General features: G+C 42.5%; 3 protein-coding genes across 6 annotated transcripts in view; 1 reads left to right on the top strand and 2 right to left on the bottom strand.

Annotated features, from left to right (window-relative positions):
- The window catches only part of cpxm2 (carboxypeptidase X (M14 family), member 2), a 40,719-nt gene extending 37,322 nt beyond the window's left edge, over nucleotides 1–3,397 (bottom strand). Inside the window, exon 1 of the mRNA XM_084341712.1 lies at nucleotides 3,196–3,397. Coding sequence (XP_084197838.1) covers nucleotide 3,196 — 1 coding nt within the window. The 5' untranslated portion in view covers nucleotides 3,197–3,397. The remainder of the gene's footprint in view (nucleotides 1–3,195) is intronic.
- Nucleotides 3,398–3,527: 130 nt separating this feature from the next.
- Nucleotides 3,528–18,577, top strand: part of LOC311250987 (uncharacterized protein) — an 87,694-nt gene continuing 72,644 nt past the window's right edge. For all 3 annotated transcript variants that reach the window (XR_014621341.1, XR_014621342.1, XM_084343214.1), the window contains exon 1: nucleotides 3,528–3,623. Coding sequence is in view for 1 of the 3 variants with exons in the window: in XM_084343214.1 (XP_084199340.1) it covers nucleotides 3,581–3,623 (43 nt within the window). In the remaining 2 variants the exon portion in view is untranslated. The remainder of the gene's footprint in view (nucleotides 3,624–18,577) is intronic.
- chst15 (carbohydrate sulfotransferase 15) overlaps nucleotides 5,928–18,577 on the bottom strand; it is a 40,523-nt gene continuing 27,873 nt past the window's right edge. For both annotated transcript variants that reach the window (XM_084343209.1, XM_084343210.1), the window contains exons 4-8: nucleotides 15,434–15,577; nucleotides 11,940–12,096; nucleotides 9,965–10,121; nucleotides 8,445–8,592; nucleotides 5,928–6,537 (exon numbers count right to left, since the gene is read on the bottom strand). In XM_084343209.1, coding sequence (XP_084199335.1) covers nucleotides 6,338–6,537; nucleotides 8,445–8,592; nucleotides 9,965–10,121; nucleotides 11,940–12,096; nucleotides 15,434–15,577 — 806 coding nt within the window. In that variant the 3' untranslated portion in view covers nucleotides 5,928–6,337. The remainder of the gene's footprint in view (nucleotides 6,538–8,444; nucleotides 8,593–9,964; nucleotides 10,122–11,939; nucleotides 12,097–15,433; nucleotides 15,578–18,577) is intronic.

Raw genomic sequence — 18,577 nt, 5'->3', positions numbered from 1 at the left:
TGTTTGAATCTAATAACGGTGACAGTTTAATTTGAATGTCATGAGAATCCTGATTGAAGCATGGATTTGCATAGGAGCACAGTCAAATGTAATTAAAGTTGATGCAACCATAGGCTGTTTCTTTATTGCCAAGTTGTTTTCGATCATTCACTCATTTCATACTGTCTCCTTGAAAATATTACAGAGGGCTTTGTTGACCCACTTAAGGCAAAATGAAAAGGTTATCCAACTCTAAAACACCGAGGATCATCAAGGATTTGACAATGCAGCTGCCGTACACTGCAAAAAGTTCTGTTTAAAATTACACATCTTGTTTAAAAAAGTTAGTAGTATCTGTCTTTGAATTCATATATCATAAACATGTCTTTTAAGCCTCAATTAATCAGGGAATCTTAAATTGAGTCACTCAACACGCTACATTGATGGAGTGAACCCACATAGCTACCACTCTCCTTATGTCTTTAGCAAAAAAGGTTAGCAAGTAGGTTTGAAAAACAAAAATACGAGGAGAGAACAGAAACCAGCAAAGAGTGAGGGAAAACACTGACTTAAATGAACAGGGTCTGATTAACTAACGAAATGCAGGTGCACACAGAAAAATAACAGGAAAAAGACAAAGACAGGAAGTGGGAAGTACAACAGGACATGAGGAGAGATTCTTCAAAATAAATCAAGAGACTACCTCGACCTTTAACTGACTTGTTTCAAGATTTGTCATCAAGTTATTTTCCTCCATGGACAGATTATTTCACTATTATTTAGTTGATTTTCCTTCAAATTCAATGTTCATTTCTTTATATTTCAGATGTCCTTTGTTGCAGTGTGTTCAGGATATTGACTGTAAAGCAGCGGTGCACGTTGTATGACCTCCCCAGAGGACATCCAGCGGCTCAACAGCCGCAGGTGTAACCGCATTAGAATTCTGTACTGTCTCTGTTGAGAAATGCTTGGCTGGAGTCTGAGATTACAGCTAATGCAGAGCACCGACCCTGCATCCATCGAACCTTGTTGAACAATGACACGACTGCAAGAGGCACAAGAGGCCTGGGACGACAGGAAAAAAAACAAAGAAGAGACATCTGGTTTAGCACGTCCTCCATTGTTAAAGGAAGAGTTGACAGGCTCCATCTACTTCAGTTTTTTTAGGAGAACGCTGCAACGCTGCTTTGCTGTGAAGCTCCAGAAATGTTTTGTCGACTGCAAAACTTCCACAAACATGCTGGTGAGCTGATATAACCAAATTTTCACTTTTGGGTGAACTCGTCCTTTAACAGTGGAGGATGTGCTTTAACCAGATGTCTCTTCTTTGTTTTTTCCTGTCGTCCCAGGCGTCTTGCAGTTGTGTCATTGTTCACCAAGGTTCAACGGATGCAGGGTCGGTGCTCTGCATCAGCTGTAATCTCCAGCCAAGCATTTCTCAATAGGAGATAATGACTGACCTTTCACTTTTGGTTGAACTGTTCCTTTAAAGGTTTTGTCTGAGAAAAAAAAAATGGAATTGATCAATTCAACCTTGCGGAAACCTGCAGACGCTAATCAGAGCCATTAAATCATTAAAAGAGTTATTGAGGTTTTAAACATCCCCAAAGATGTTGACTTCCCATGACTTTGGAGGTATCAGCTAACAAAGTTGTTTTCAAAGAGCCATGTGCAGCAATCTTTACAAGAGCATGAAAAAAAAACACAATAGCGTCTTAGCTTAGCTTTGCAGACTGTGTGAAGAAATAAGCAGGCCAATCAGTAATCACTAGCCCTGCCAGGGACCATTTCTGTTTCTACAACATGTGTCCAAAAGAGATAAAAGTGCATAGCAGTGTATATCACAAACAGATGTTTTGGGCTGAACCCTGAATATCCCACAAACGCTAGGAGAGAGAGCTGATCGGGACTGTTCTGGATCACTGTGTGCAATATAAAAGGAGGAAAATCACTGTATTTTTTAAATTTTCTCTAACAAATCTCACCCAATGGAGATTACAGTCTTCATAAAGATGTGTTTGTTTCCTGCGTTCCTCGCTCACTCATCAGCAGTGGGCATGACTGGGCCTCACACAGCCTCTTCAAATATAACTGGCAGGCTATCAGAGCACTCAATCAGCGTGATGGATTGCAAATGTTTGTTGCATAAACTTGTTTATCCAGATCTTTCTTTCTTGTTATCGCAAGAAATGTTGCATTAATCATTGACGACACAGAGCTGCGATTCAAACGAGGACTCTGTTTTCGTTTTCAGCTAGTTTGGAAGGATCGTGGGAGAGTTACGAGCTGGAGATGTAGTGATCGTCGCTTGGTCGGTGGTCTTAACGGCATTTTCTGTGACGGTCATAGGTCTTAACTTAAGAGACCAGGAACAGACATCCTTCACATTAAGAAGTTCACACCACAAAGCAATTTCATTAAAGTATTGGTCGACAAAGAGGCTAAAGTACTACGAGAAGGGAGAGCAGAGGAGTTAAGAGAGACCTGATGAGGAGTGAAAACTGGGTAAGGCGCTGGAGAGAGAGGCCACTCTGCTAAAGCTCTTCTTATCTAAACTGACAGAGGAGAATTGGACCCGCGGACAAAGTTTCTCGCGGACATGTCCAACATGCTGCTGTGAATCCGATAAATGTGACCTGAAACGCCCTGCCTCCGTGTTACAGGTTCAGGGGCTCCGTCGTCATGCTGCCGGCTTCTTCTGTTCAAGCTCGAAAGATCCATACAGCAACAAGGGACGACAGAGCCAGCTCGTCTTATTCAGAACGGAAGTGGCAGCTGATGAAGCGCCGGACAGGATTATGTTAGATGTTCTTTTAAGAGGAACAGTAAATTGTTTTTAGTAAGAAAAATATAGAATATCATCAACTGTATCCTTTAAAAATGTGTATTTCCAGGGAGAGTATGCCTAGTTACTTCAAAAAAACCATAATGAAAACTAAACGTTGCACAGAAAAATAAGGAATATCAGGCTATGGCTACACAGGCAATTAGCAGAATCAAAATAAATGTTAGTTAATCAACCAATAATTCATCAAATGAAACCCAATAATCCACAACTGCTTGGTGACCAAAATAAATAGCCATATTGTTTAATACAGTAGGCTATCTTACTGAGTCTGATAAATGTTATTATAACCAGAACGTATTTTATATATTGTTTTAGGTAAAATTGATGTGAAAGTTTGCAGAGAAAGTCAGGGAATCAAGGGAACTTACTAAAATAGGTGCTTGCTTCTGACCCACATGGACCGCCATTAAGATCCAGTTTTGTCCCTCCTAAGAAAAAAGTTTCACACCCTGAATGAATCTACTCCACCATTTCTTTTGTCTCACTCAACGGCTCTTTTGCCAACTTTGCTCGAAACTGGCCGCTACACTCACAACACACAAGCAAGCTCGTCTGCTGACAGTCAAAACAGAGTGTGTGTTGCTGCAGATAATGCTCAGGTGCTCCCTGCTGCCAATCAAGAGAACCTCCACAGGTGTTGGTGCTATCAGTAATTAAGCCGGCTCCCTGCACCAAACTTCATTGAAAACTTGGACATTTTTTCCATCCTGTAACCATGTTAACTCTGTTCCCAGGGAACTTATCTCTGCTGAGATGCCCGACACAACACTGGGAATCTCTTTATCACTGCAGCAGGGTGAGTTTATGCTGCTAATGCTACTATAAATATATTTCTGGATGCCTCGGCTCTGTTTGGTGTTTTTGTGCTTGGTTAACCATTAGGCCGCGAGGTGCACTGTGAGCACATCTTCTCGCTTACTGTTTAATTCTTCGCTGCTCATTCCTGTTTCTGTGTCACTGACTTTAATCAGCTATTAACTATGAATCACTTGGCCTACATGTGATGGCTGAACTAGTTTTGTTTTTTCTGGCACTGGGACATGTACTGCAATGTTTTCAAGTGGTTTGTTTGTGATGATGAAGACATGGAGGGGTCGCTGACACTGATGGTAATGTGTATTCGCTATCAGTTGCGAAGCACACTGTCTATTTATTTAATTATTTCTGTTTGATACTGAATTAATGGGAAACGCTAACTGACTTTTCTTCACACAGAGGCGTAGGTAGTCACAGTGACATTTTCTCCACCCACTTCATCAGCATTACAGAGATATTTCAATTAAAAACAAAGGCTTTCGGTGTCTTTACTATTCATGCCGTCATTTGTTTCTGATAAAATGGACTCAACCTTGAAATTCACAAGATAGTTTACTCCCAACAATGGAGGGGGGCAGTGAAGCTAAAGGCCGGGTGCCAAGTTTGCACACTGACTATGCTCAATAGACTTTTTCTTATAGTTAAACATCCCCAGGAGGATGGGCTGGGCGCCCTTCTGCTGTTACTGCTTCAGCTTCTGCTGCTCATATAGCGTATCATGAGCTCCGCCAAGCTCTACTGTGCTGAGCTTGTAGTATCCTTGTGCCTATAGATGCCAAATATCGACTCTTTATTACCATTATAAATCTGTTCCTCATGAGTCGGTCAACTGAATTATGCTTTTATCCAACCGAGGGCTTGAGTCTTGTCATTTCCCATGACATGAAGTTGTATTTTTGGGATGCTGAGGCCAGAATTCATCACAGGCAGAAATGCACAGAAATACGAAACTGCAGGGTTTTCTCAGCGGGAGCAGTCGTCCAGTTTCCCGTCAGCGATTGTGTTCATGATACGGCACAGACTAGGATGAAAGGTAATATTTGTACATTCCAAGAAAATTGAAATTGGTTGGGAGCTCTGATTGAAGCAAGACGTCTTCAGCCATCCAACTCCAAACAAAATATGCAAATGATTTGCAGTCTTCTGGCATAATGATGTTGCACAGTGAAAAGAGCTGCAGTCCCTTTTGGAGACCTCGACTAGAACAACGGGATCTTGTGTCGTTCAATAAATCTGTGTGATTGCAGGTTGTCATCTTAATTATGAAAGGAGGTTTTCCAGTGGTATTTGGGTCAGTTGTTCTTGATGTGAAGGCCGGGGAGACGCTGCCAGGAAAGAGAGACATGACTACTGACAGGAAAAGTGTTGTTCTTTTCTTGTTCTTGTTTCAGCCGAGACACATTTTTGTGTTTAAAGCTCACTAAATACTCTGGATGATGTCGATGCTCCAGTTGCTGCAACTTAAGTGCCTTCAAGTTGTGACTACACAGTACATGGGTTAGCTCTGTCTGCCCTCTGGTGTGGAGAAGTGGTACGCTCCAGACTTTATCAGTAATTTCAACATGTCAGATTATCATAGTCTCTTCATTTAAATTGTTCAGCAGGGCCTGACGGGGTTTTAAAACACATGTAATTGCCGCTTTGTTCATTGTTATCTTTCACCCCTGGCTGGCTGCATTTTTCTGTCTGTTCAGAAGTCTTTGTTTCAGTTGCCAAATTAATTTGCCGGATTTAATAGCCTCCGATCTAACAAGTGTTTTAATTCAGCTTCCCCTTCTAATTGGTAATTATTCAGTGTTTGTGACAACCTTTCAACAGAAGCAGACGAAATCATAATGACGGCTTGATCAGAGTAATTACACGGCTGCTTTTTCAGCCGACTGACTGACTCATGGAAAAAAAAAATTTGCATTTAGATTTCCTTTAAACTCGTTTAATATCAGATTACGGGACATCGCCGTCTGATGTTTGCATTTAAAGACAGCAGTTATTCCATTTGATGTCTTTTGGTCTGCTGCTATTGGTATCAGCAGCATTAGTGTTGGATGAGGCCTATTTCAAGACTGCAACTATATGCGGTGTCCAGTAGATGGTGATGTAGTTTCACTAAGCCCTCACGCTCTGGTCCCAGACGACTCCATTCAGCTTGTTCTCACTCACTTTATATAAATAGCACTTTAAAAACTCTGGATTATGATCAAGGCGCAAGGTACCGTTATCTGTTTGGATGTATTCCAGCAGTGTCGGACAGAAAAGGACAAAACTATTACAGTAGGTCTCATCCTCTCTGTTCTGCCAGTCGGCCTATCTTTTAATTAATCAAACCAACCTTAAAAAGACAGCACAGGACTCTGCTTTAACATCTTTGAATTCACTATTTAATTTTGTACATCTGTTCACAAAAAAAAAAACAATCAAGACCTGCCGACATCTCTTTCTCTCACGTATTCACTCACTCTCTCTTTCACACACACACACACACCACAAAAATCACCACACTCCCCTTGTGCTATTTTCTATCTTTGATTCATCTCTGCTTTTATAACTTAAAAAATAATTTAGATAAAAAAAAAAAAAGACATTGATTTCCATGGGCACTTGAGAGAGATGAAACTCAAACGAAAAGGGCTGGCTGACACATCAGTGGTTTCTTTTTTTTTTTTTTTTTACTGAAGTAAAAGGGAGGTGGGATGTTCAGAGTTTGGAGTTGTTCTCCCAGAGGAAGGAGTCATTCCGCAGCACTTTGGCCAGTTTCTCGTTGAACGGCGTGTAGAAATCCCGCAGGATCTCTTTAGTGATGTGCAGCATGGGTCCCAGGTTTTTGTCAGCCGGCCTCCTCGTGTTTGACGCTGGGCTTCTCGTGATCTCCGTCTCTTTTTCCTTTGTCAGCGGCCCTGCGAAAACACACACAAACACGCTTTTCAGATCCACCTCTTTCTGGGCCACTTCAGATTTTGCCGCAACACTAAACAAATGGAACAAAACGTTGAAAAGGGACTCGGAAATGTCACTGTGTATCTGCAGCGCTCTGAGCAGGAGATTTGACTCTCTGGGAGGTAATCGCACCTTGGCTGATGTTGGCAGCTCTTTGAAGACTCATGTCTGAGCTTTAGGGCAATTTAAACTGCAGGATGAACCGGTGAGATAGAAGTAAGGGGGGCTTCAGGACTACGGGGCAAAACTGTGTTAAGTGTCGCACATAAACACTGGCCTGTTGGTAAAAGAAATCTACTTATATTGCAAGAATAGGTTGGCATAAAGCAGTGAAGGTGTGAGGAGGTTCAGAACTTTATCTCAAGGAAATTAATTTAATTTAAGCACTTTAAAGTCTAGAGAATTTTCTATTGCAGTACATGAACTGCTCTTTGTTAACGTGCAGAAAACCACCATCTCTCTTGGGAACTTTTAACTCTACATGCAGACATTCACAGATTGAGAAGGGCCAACATTTCTATCACGTGAAATGTAACACCCCTGTGACCACACCGTCATTTAAATGAGTTACAAGGCAAGTTACCTTGTATTGATTGGTTAAGGCAGATAAAGCATGTTTTTGAAGCGAAGCGTTTACATTTATAGTAGATGTTGTTCAGTATCAAGCCATGTTTGCAGTTAAACATTACATTGTGTTTTGTTTTTTTTGTTTACTTTTTATGTATGGTACACTATGTAGGATTCAAACTCAGGAAGGTTATATTTAAAATATTAATAAGGTAATATTAATAGAAACTCGGAAATGTATTCATTTATTTCCATAACTGAATAAACAAGCCGTCCTCAGAGGAGAACAAGGTCCCCAGAAAACAGTTTGAAGCTCGGAAGTTGGCTGCTTAGAAAGGTGCTGGAAATATAACAAGGTAAATCGGGATGAAAGTTTGTTGTCCTTTGGGGACAGTTTGTTTACTCGTTTTATTCAGTCACGAAAATCAATCAATAAAGTGTTTTCTCTGCTGATTAAAATACCTTCCCCCAAAACTACAAGTCATCATCAGGATACTCTATGGATAAAAAATGATTGCGATCATATTTTTCACCAAAGTGCTAAGCCCCGTGAGACGCGGCTCCATCTTTCAGCTGTAAATAGAAACAAAATAGAAACGGGATACAAAGCAGCTGCACACCAAGCCTGTTGTTCAAATGGGAGTCAGATTGTTTATGTATTGATGTATTTTTGGCTGATGCCATATGCTGATCTGACTTTCTTTTTCAATGTCTCAAACCTGTCAATTATTTTTTTGATAAATCAATATGTTGTTTGTTCAAAACAATGTCAGAAAATGACGAAAAATGCTGATCTGTGTCTCTCAAAGCCTAAGATGATATCCTCAAATGTCTTGTTTTGTCCACAACCCAAAGATATTTAGTTTACTGTCATAGAGGAGTAACGAAACTAGGAAATAGTAACAAGCTAGAATCTGAGAATTTGTACTTTTTCTTCGTAAAAATTACTCAAACTAATTGATCCATTATCAAAATGGTTGACAACTAATCTATTAATCGTTCCAGCTCTATTCAAATCTCTCACTGTGTGAAAAGGTTGAGGACTAGACATCAGTTCTTTAACGATAAGTCAAGCTTTTGATACAGCATCAGCATCATACTCGCCATTTTACTATGACAACAGCTGATATTGACTTGTTTAAATGCCACCCGCCATCCTCGTTGCTAACAATCACAGTCCGTGTCAAACATTTAACATTACACACACTAATTGCCTTTCGTGATTTAGTTAGTATCGATCAGAGTCCCCAGTGGTGAATGATTACAGACAAGGCCACGTTAGGATGTGTTGTTTACTCACCCAGGTTGAGGAAATCAAAGACTTTGTGCATTGTGTATTTCCTATTAGAGGCATGGTCTTCCAGCCTCAGGACCAGAATCTGTTCCCTGCTGAAGACGGTCAGCCAGTCCATTAAGTACACAATGTACACGCCAACTTGCAGTCTGACCTGAGGACACAAAGCGGGAGAATCAATGAGAGATAACTGAGCCATTGCCAAGAAATGTCCTCCTCAGCGGAAGGACACGATACTGTATGCATGGTTAAACTTCTTTAAAGTAATGAACAAGGGGAGGGGGGGAACTCCACTTCTCTTCCCTTCATCTTCCCCATGCATTCAGCGTAGGGTAACGCCAGGCAATACCAGGAGTTGTTGAGGGATCTGGGAATCAGAGACAATCATCGCCACCTGCCACTGGACGAGATAGTCACTAAACGATGTTGTCACTTGGTTTCAACCCGTTATTATGATCCATCAAAGTGGGGGCTTTAAATTGAATATGTTCAAATGTTGGACTGTTGGCCAGAGAAAGCCTTTTGAAAATGACAAACCCGGGCTCTGGGATCTCGCAATGGCCATTTTTCTTTTCCCAAAAACTAAATCACCCAATGAATTTTTGTGTGAGATTTCAGCAGAGCATTTTTGAGGTAGCCTAATTGTTGTTGAAATGGTTTTTTAGATTCCCATGTGACAGTTGATTGCAGAACTGTAGGCGTAAACAAAACACCTTGTTACTGGGAGAGGAATTTTCTCTGTGTCCCTTTCCCTCTTTAGCAAAACTGAAAGGCCATTCAGAATAAATGATTACAAGCCGGGCCAGCGACTCTTCCTTTGTTAAATCAATTTGGAGCAGCAGCGAAGGCCAGTCGTGTTCTCATGCTGGTGTTTATTCGTCTTTTCTCCCTCGAGTCTAATCAGAGCTCTGAAACTTTTATCGAGGAGCCACAGGCATGAGGGACCGCTGTAAGGACAGCTGTAATGCTTTTCACATGGTCTAATAACTCTGACGAGATATTAGGGGATGGACAATTAGGCCAGCGGCACAGAGTGTGCGTGCTCCCAGAGGGCCATAAAGCTTGTCCCTGGCAGTCGGAGTCGAGGACCTTTGAATATATGGCAGCCTGCAGGGGGAGCCAAAAGAGGACGGGTCGCTCTCCTCCTCCCCCTGTCAGCCAGGCTGCCCCAGGGCACTGTGGGAAAAGCTGGATTGGGGCCCAACACTGGGGCCCTGCACCGGCTGCCACTAAGACTTGGTCTTTTTTGTGAGTAAGAAGGAAGTTCACACCACTGGTAAACTAGGTCCTCAAGTACAAAGAGGCTCTAGAAGCTGCCCTGCTTGGTGGTTCAACAGTGTTGCCAATCCCTTTCATTAAGTCTGTCCTGCAAGCTATAGCATGTGCTAATGAAGTGTGGATTTCACTCCATCTGTCTTTCTCACTCCTTTTTTGTTTCTGTCTTCCCACCAGTTAATTCGCTGGTCGCTAAAGTCCGTTGATCCGTGGGGCTGCGAGACAAAAGCTTGAGGGGAGGGTACACTCACTGGCATGGCGTTGTTGACAGTAGTGTTGTACACACAGGAGCGCATTGTGTACTCCGTAAGGCACCCCTCGAATAACTGCAGCGACTCCGACACCTTCTCGTGGAAATCCTCTGCAGACTTATTGGCAATACCGAAGTAAAGGTAGTCGGAGTAGAGCCTGAAAGACAAAAGAGATGATCTATGAGCAGATTTGAACATGAGGTAGACCCTGAAATATCATTTTTGTATCAGACGACACATTGTTTTTCAGGTTACAGATGCTCAGATTGTCTCATATTTTGTCTCGCATCAAAATGATCTGTTGTGCAGCAACACAAGCGTCAATCACTGAATTTGTAGTAAACAAGTCGTGCTGTCAGATAACACAGCTTGCCGATGTGGTGAACCAATTATCACAAGTGCTTAGACTGATGGAGCAGGTACATAAAGTCTTATCAAGAAGAAGGACAGAAACATTTCAGATGTGGATTGACATGGTGACGATCTAGAGACATGTATGAATGATTTGATTCGTAAGCGGACATGAGGGACAGAGGGGACTGCCCATTGTTCCGAAGACCCATCATTCTGAAACCCCAATAGTCCAAAAAATGTCCCATTGGACCAAAAGTCTGTCATACCTCAAAAACAAAAGCCTAATTCAATGCCAGCTGTTCTGAAAATGTGTACTCTTCCTGGATTTGTTTGCCCCTTGATATCTTAGTGTATTAGGATGCACATTAATGGATGAAGTGAGGTCTCCTTCGCTGTGTTGGTAAAAACGGTCAGGTGATCTTTGGCGTCAGGATATCAGTAAGCATGTGGTTGACATTGTTAAAGAAAATGTGAAAGTTTGGGTAGGTTTAGGCACCAAAACTACCTGGTTAGGTTTTGGGATGGGTCATGGTTTGGATTGAAAAAAGGACGTCAGAGTTAGGGTCAGACAAATTGGCTTTCAGTTTTTTGGACGGCTAGGGTTTGGGAATACTAAACATCCACCCTCACATATACAAATCTATGCCATTCCGGCTTGTTGTACACTTTCTTGACAGGACAGTAAGAGTTATTGTTCTCCTTTTTGTGAACAGATCATTCAAAACTGAGATACTGAGCCAGGCCAGAAATTTATGGGTGATAGCAGTGTACCTGAATGAATATCTAACTAAAAGAACTCATATAGCCAGACAGGCAGACATCCTTAAAAGCAAAACAAACTACAAGCAATGTAGACAAGGAGCTGCAAAGTGTGGATAAGGCCGAAGGGATTGACGGGCCAAGCAAAAGTAATAATGGAAGAACTTACCGACTTTAATAAACAGAAATGAGTAGTCGTTGTTTGGAGGACCAGATAGATATTGCAGCAATATGGATGTTTACAGACTCGGATTTATGGATAAATTGAGAGACGGTACCGAGCTAATGTGCCCACAATGACACCAATATGCATGTGGGTGTTCTCCTCGGGATCACTTTCCATAAGCTGAGTAAACAATATTTGAAAAAGTGGATATTAAATAAAATATTTTATGAGATGGTTTAACGGAATTCCGCACTATATTAAAGAACAGTTTAATAAGACTGCGAATATGTATGAAGTCACATAGAAAATACATTTCAATGGTACATTTCAAATGTATAGCAACAGCAGTTACCCAGATTCAGACGTTCTCTGAGGTAAAATAAAGCAAAAAGTACTCCCAGTTTAAACATAATGCCTCACAGGCAAGCATTCATCTGTTAGCGCTCCACACCTCTGATAAAGGTGTCAGAACGAAACTTATTTGACAGCCAGACTGAGTAAAAGTCAACACATCTTCCGTAACGACAGCTTCTTTGTTTCCTGTAAACAGGGAAAGTATCTGTCTGTGTGCACAGTGTAAAAGCTATGATAGAGGCACAGAGGTGGCGACGTGCGTGTCAGAACTGTATCTGCATCACCGCTGGCATTTCAGTGCAGATATGCAGTGGGAGGCCATGAAAAAGAGATTACTCCCACCTTTCTACTGGGTCCCTGAGCATGACGATGAAGCGGGCGTCGGGCTGCAGGGCGTGGACGAAGTCCTGGATGAGGAAGGGAGGCTCTCCCTCTGTGGTGTTGTCATAGAAATACACCCAAGCGTTGTTATCCCACATGGTGGACGCGCTGGCTTCCCCTGCAAAACACACCCACAGCGGTTCAACCAAAAACATGCACACAGACCGTTATGCAATCAGGCAGGGACAAAGCAAAACAGTTTTTTTCACTCTTTGGTGTCGCATTTGGCATGTGTGGTTGAATGAATGCAAGGCTCATTGGTTTGGGGTTTTAGGGAATTTCACCGGCTTTAACGTCAACAGAAACAAAAATTAGGCAGCAAATCCTTACATTTAAGAAGCTGGAACCAGCAAAAGTTTGACGGTTTTGATTGGAAAAATGACTGAAACAAATAATCACTTATCTAAATAGTTGGCAACTAACATTATTTCAATCGATTTAATTAATTGATGGACTGATCACTGCAGCTATTAGCAATACAAAGATAAATTTCCCGGTTTGTTTCCTCTGCAAACACGGTGAGTAATCAACATGCTTCAGACAAACCAACAGACCCAGCATGCAACAAGTCAGCAAAATAAAAGCTTCTGAAGCAAGTGCACAAACAAGAAGTAAAGATGACAGTAATTACTTCTCCAGCTGCGAGCAAAATTGTGGAATGACTGCAATCCACACTGCGATAGTACCGGTGCTCATAACGAGTCAGAGGATGTGGTTTCTCAAACAATTTGGCAGCAGAAACTTTATCAGGCGGAGCTGAGAAATGATATCCAGGATTCATTAGGCTGTCTGTGCCTTCATTATCTTATCTGAGGAGTGAAGCTGTGATGCATTTGGAGGGAACACAACATGGGCCTTATCTGCCTTCCTCCCTCCGAGAAAAGGGATGATAGCCAGGACCTATTTTCTGTGATGACAACGGTGAGAGCGAAACAGGATCGCTTGCTAATGCTGTTATGCCTAAAATGATACACACTGTGATCAAGTCTATTTAAGGGTCTCCGTGTCCATTAAAAGGGCTTATTTTGCTCCGTGGGGAGAGGCCGTAATAGGGCAAACAAATGGCGGAGCCAGACCGGCGTGCCTCTGGTGTTGGCCGGCGGTTGAAGAGAGTCAGAAGACCGAGATCCTGGCCACAGGCCTGCACCTTGCTGGGCTCTCCCAGGGCATGGTGTGAATACTGAGAGGAGCTTTGGCACACTCGCCCCCTCTTACAAGGATTATTTATTTAAAGAGGGAAACAAAACAGGGCGGCATGCTAAGCTGCGCTCAATGCAGCAACTCAGTCCAGTGTGAAAAGGCTATTGTTGAAAACTTAAATCAGGTTTTCTTCACAGCTGAGCAGCTCTTTGAGATCGTGTTTGGACGGCGGTAAAAGACAGAGACAGATGGAAGCAGAGGCGCTGGGAGCAGGATATGCAGATAGAGGACGGAGGTTTGTAAGACTTCTCCACCCCACTGCGGATATTATTGCCGTCCTGCCCCGAAAAGAACAACGATCCCTTTCTGTGGCACTTCAGTGAAGTGGCTAAGTGAAGCAGAAGGAAGTCCAGTATTATTAAGCTGTTACAGACTCTCTTTAGGGCTGAGTCACAGGCTCTCTTAAAAATCACAGTCACTCGCTGGAGTGAGAGCGGCTGCTTGGGAGGAGCTGCCGTGCTCCAGCCTCGCTACCTGCTGCGTTGATAGCAGCTTTGTTATATTGGAGGCGAGATTACAAGTGAAGTCCCAGGCAAGTGTCGGGTCACCCCCAGCCAAACGCTATTGGCTTCAGCCTTGACGGGGGCCACAGAGCGCTGTCAGCCAAACGTCCCACACACAGACCACAGCGCTGATTCATGACAGGAGTAACTAATATGATGCAACAGAGGCAGGAGGTGTCCTCTTGACATGATGTGACACTGACAGAAAAGGAAACGGAGATTACACCGGGCAGGAAATGTTTGCGCAACTGAAACTACCAGGAGATCTGATTAGGAGATGGTAATCATCATTTGTGCGTTGTTCTCTTAGCCTCCCTCTCACAAGTACTTCTTTAGATTTAGATCTTCTGTAAGAGATGAATAGTGATTTATTGGAATAGACATAAGCCGATGAGCAACTTCCTGCCACAGCGTGCCACTCAAAGGAGTTTCACATCGTGCTCTGATTTGCTCGCACAGTGTGAAAAGGTGTGTTTGATATTTCACGTCTGGGTTACAGTTCATCTTAAGACTAGAGTTAATGTTATAAATGGCATATTAAAAACTGGCTCAGGGATAGATTGGGGTTAGACAAAGGTCCATGTTAGGCGGTGGTTGGTTCATAAAAAATTTAAAAGGGGACTGATGGAGTCTCAGCTATGTCTTTATTATCCCTCGGGCACTGGAGTAAGGATGTCCCAATTAAATTGTTTTGGCCCCAGTCAGGATCCAAGTCCTTTTAATATTGGGTATCTACCACTTCTTGGTCCGACTTAAATCCTATATTCTCCTAAATGTTGATTAAATATGTATCTGACACTTTGATATAACAGGTATAGCTACTGAATCTGATGCAACTTATTTTACTTAATTCAAATTATTGATATGATTTGAGTGTCTATCTGTCTGTCTTGATGAACTACAGAGACACTTGGGGCCCAGACACGCCAAACCAAGAAGAAGGAACTAGTGGCAACAAAGGCCAACAGTCTCACTTCCCCTGTGTCTTGGCTCATATGGATGGAGTCACGGAGCTTTCCCTTTCTTTTTCTGTATTTTCTTCTCATGTCGCAATCAGAACACAGTAAAGAAACAATGGATATTTGATCTGCTTTATTGAGCCAAAACCGGTCTATTAAAATATGACTGGGTTGCCTACGCATTGTGATAAATCCCTACCATATGAATGAAACAAAAAGCAGCATCACCACCATTTAAAGGCTGCACATAGACAAACAGCAAGCACCACTCCTGTTAACTTTTCAAGCCAAAGATATCACAACCTCCAAACTGACCATAATAAATCTAAATCTAATAATCAATGCCTGAGGACAGACCCTTTTTTTGGTGTAGGCTTGAGTTATTTCAAACAAGCATCGAGGAATTGAGCATAAGTCAGCAAGTTAAACCGAGGTGGATTGCGGAGACTCTCTCTCTGAGGGGATGACCACAGTCTGAGCCTTCAGTAACCCCCTAATAAACTACAGCTGAGATGGAAAGTGTCAAATTGGATAACTGTTACGAGAGCCTATAAAGACACCACGAATAGTGACGCGTTAACTTTTTATCACCACTTATTGCAGCTCACTTTCATTAATGTGGCTTGGACCGGCGCATGCCTCACTTTCGCTTGCTCTTAACATCTCAAATTTATGATTCTTACGCTTGAATTTGTCGCTTGCCATACATTCGATGTTAACATCCTAAAAGTGAACTAGGTCACAAACTTTCAATTTTAACCATACAGTATTTATTTACTGTGAACTGACTTACCTATGATGATGTTAGGTTGGTTGGGGCTTCCGCTGGCATTTGCTGTGAGGTTGCCTTGGATCTGGTAAGCTGCCTGATCAAACAAGTCCAGGTAGTCTTCCACTGGGTACCGATCGTGGAAGCCCTCACTCAGACGGATGATACCTGGTGAAGGGAGAAGACAGGGATGGTAGATACACTTCCAGGGGTAAAATTACAACTCTAGGGCATGTTAACTTGTAATTTGGTGGGAATAGGTCCAATCACAATGTTTGTTTACAAGTACTACTGGTTGTCAGGTTGGTCTGTCTGGCAGATTATTAAGTTTCCATGAAACTTGGATGGATCAGAGTTTGTCAAAGATGCTAGCACACCAACCCAGTACATAAAACAAGCAAGTCTGCATAGCTTACATATATCTCTTTAAGGATTACAGTTACGGCTGAAAGTGACAACATAAATAAGCTGGCAATGCAGATCAGCCCCTAGTCATCTACCCGAATGCGACTGTTGGTGTTGTGCAATGTCACGGTGGTTCATTCCATAGAGACAGGCTGTGTTTGTCTTTATGAGGCTTCACATTTTCAGATTATGGTTTGGGTGGGATGGGAGTGAATCCATCAAACATGCTTGTGTTCCTGCCCTCCCTCTCCCCTCCATGTGTTTCTGTGATCACACTAAAAGCAGGTCATTAGGGCTTCTGTGTTGTCCTGACTGAAGGGTGACCTAATAAAATCCAAGTTCAGGTCCAATCCAAATTCAGCAGGGAATACTGTCCCCTGCTCATTTTCCAGGCTTTCCAGTTCAGGGCCAATGTCAAGTAAATGCTTTTAAATGCAGCACCAGCAAATGTGTTTTCCATCCGAGCTGCTGCGGTCTGCGGTAAAATTACAATTTACTCGGCAATTGTGGAGATTCAGGGGAGGACTTAGGAGTATCCATGCAGCATGAGGATAATGAGGTAGCTCGGGCGTCTGTTACTCTCAGTGATGCTTTGATGGTGTCGCAGTAAAACACCTCGCTCTAGTTAGCGTGAAAACATGATTAGAAAAACTCTGGTAAAGTCTCCAAACAGCCAGCCTGCATCATTATTAATCCAGAACGGTTACACTTGTATGAGGTGTGATGACGCTGGCCTGTGTCGCCGCAGGGCTTTTGCTTCCGTCCTTTTCTCTTTCCAACCCTCTTGCTTTTTGATATGAATGAAGCGTCACCCAATTTCCAAATAGTTTCACAATGGGTTACTGTATTCTGCAGACGCATCTGATTAAGATTCAAACTGCTCCCTCTAAGAAAGTTATGTGGCGCGGATCGCATCAAATCACCTTTTCAGTGCGTCGGATGAGTGGAGCCTTGAGGGGAAAGAAATAAATAAATACAAAACAAGACCATTTGAATTCAGAGTGTTCTCAAAGGATGTCTTAAGAAGAAAAAAAAGTCCTGATTACCGGAGCATGGCTCTAAGTGCAACACTGGAAGGGATGTGGAGAGAGAAAGTGGCAGCAAAGATGAAAGGATGAGGATTGAAGGGGGACAATAACTGAGAGGGACCTATGTCCTTGGGACGCCGCCGTGTTCGCTGCTACGCAACGTCGCAGGCTGCAGAAAACACAAGCAGGAGGCAGACAAATTAAGGGCAAACAACTCAGCCGCATCCCCGCAGCTTTATGAGGTTCAAATAATTATCAACTCAAAGTGAACACAACACATTAAAATAAGTACTGCATGCAGTCTGATCAATCCACCAGTTAGGTTTTGTGAGTCTTAGAGGGATTAGGGGCATAGTCAGCAACTGGATGAACTTCAAAAGGATGGCTTTGGCTGCCGCAGCTAAGCCTGCTTTGATATTTGTGGTTAGAATTTGGATGAAATTTTCAAAAAATCGTGGCCAATCCTGCATCGAGCTCCCTCAACAAGTGCCAGAACCCCGGGTGAAATTATTAAAATCGTTATTAAAGTCATTTTTAGACAGCTCGCCCCAGGCAAAACAAAATGTATCAAGTCACTGTCGGGCGGAAGAATAGCACTCATCCACAGCGAGAAATCACTATTAAAAAATTGAGTCCTCACGCTACGCTGATGAGATATCACAGCTTCTGTTCTTAAAGGAGAATTATGAGATTATCCACACGCCGTACGCAAGTGTCTTTCAACTAGAGTCATTATCTAATCTGCTCTCGACTTCGTAATCGCGGCTGACTTTGAACAGATCGCTGCCCCACAGTTTAACTGCTGCTCTTCACATTTATTATTTTTTCCACCACTATTTTCCTCTCAGATGCAGAGACACACACTCTGACTCACACTCCCGATGCCTGCCTCTCGAGCTGCTGAAGATCCTCCATTATTCATGAGTCTTAATGGCTGTTTTCGGTTATAAGAAAACAAAAAGGATGTCGGTGCTGGGGAGGATTTCTTTCGGGAGCAAAAAACAAAAGACAAATTTAGAATCGTAGCTTCTTTAAAGTGTTGCTGCTATCTTGGACACTAATTATCATAAATGAATTTGAAATATCTGAGGGGGAGAACAAACTCGAGATGCTTTATTTAGTGTCGCGGGGGGAAAAAAAGGGAGCTCAAACTGAAGGAGCAAAGCAAAAACCATAAAAGTAAAGTGAGGATTCGATATGCGAGTTCAGCCAAATACAGATCTCACATTGGCGTTTAATCCCATCTGTGGTGGTGGTTCTTTTAACATCACAGATGCACACGGGGAACGGAAAGACACGACGCCATCCACACATTTAGATGACAGAACTGCCATACGACCAGATGTCTGCTGTGAGGCGGCTCTTACCTCTCGTTTTTTTTTTTTATCTCTTTGTTTGAGGAAATGACATATTACCACCTGTTCAAACTCCATGACAACCAACGGTGTAAGCCTGGACTGTGTGTCTTTTAAAAGTGAACTGAAACAAGCCAGTGATTGCATGATAAGTCTCCGCCAGCTAAATAAGCAAATCTCCCCCTGAAACTAGAGAGAAATAACATCCTGAAAATATGCCTGGAAGAGTTTGTAGAATACGCAGCAGCTTCCTCATAAAATGAAATGATTTGCGCTCTAATTAAATAAATGTATGATTGCTCTGTTACTCTTTCAAATGAGGGCATAAAACCCACGGTGTGCACAGAGGAGAGGGCCACAGAGCTGTAAAATAAAGCAAG

Source organism: Pagrus pagrus, assembly GCF_965226575.1.
Source record: "Pagrus pagrus genome assembly, chromosome: 21".
NCBI lineage: Eukaryota > Metazoa > Chordata > Actinopteri > Spariformes > Sparidae > Pagrus > Pagrus pagrus.
Note: the sequence above shows the minus strand (reverse complement) of the source record. Positions and strands in the feature narration are given on the sequence as shown.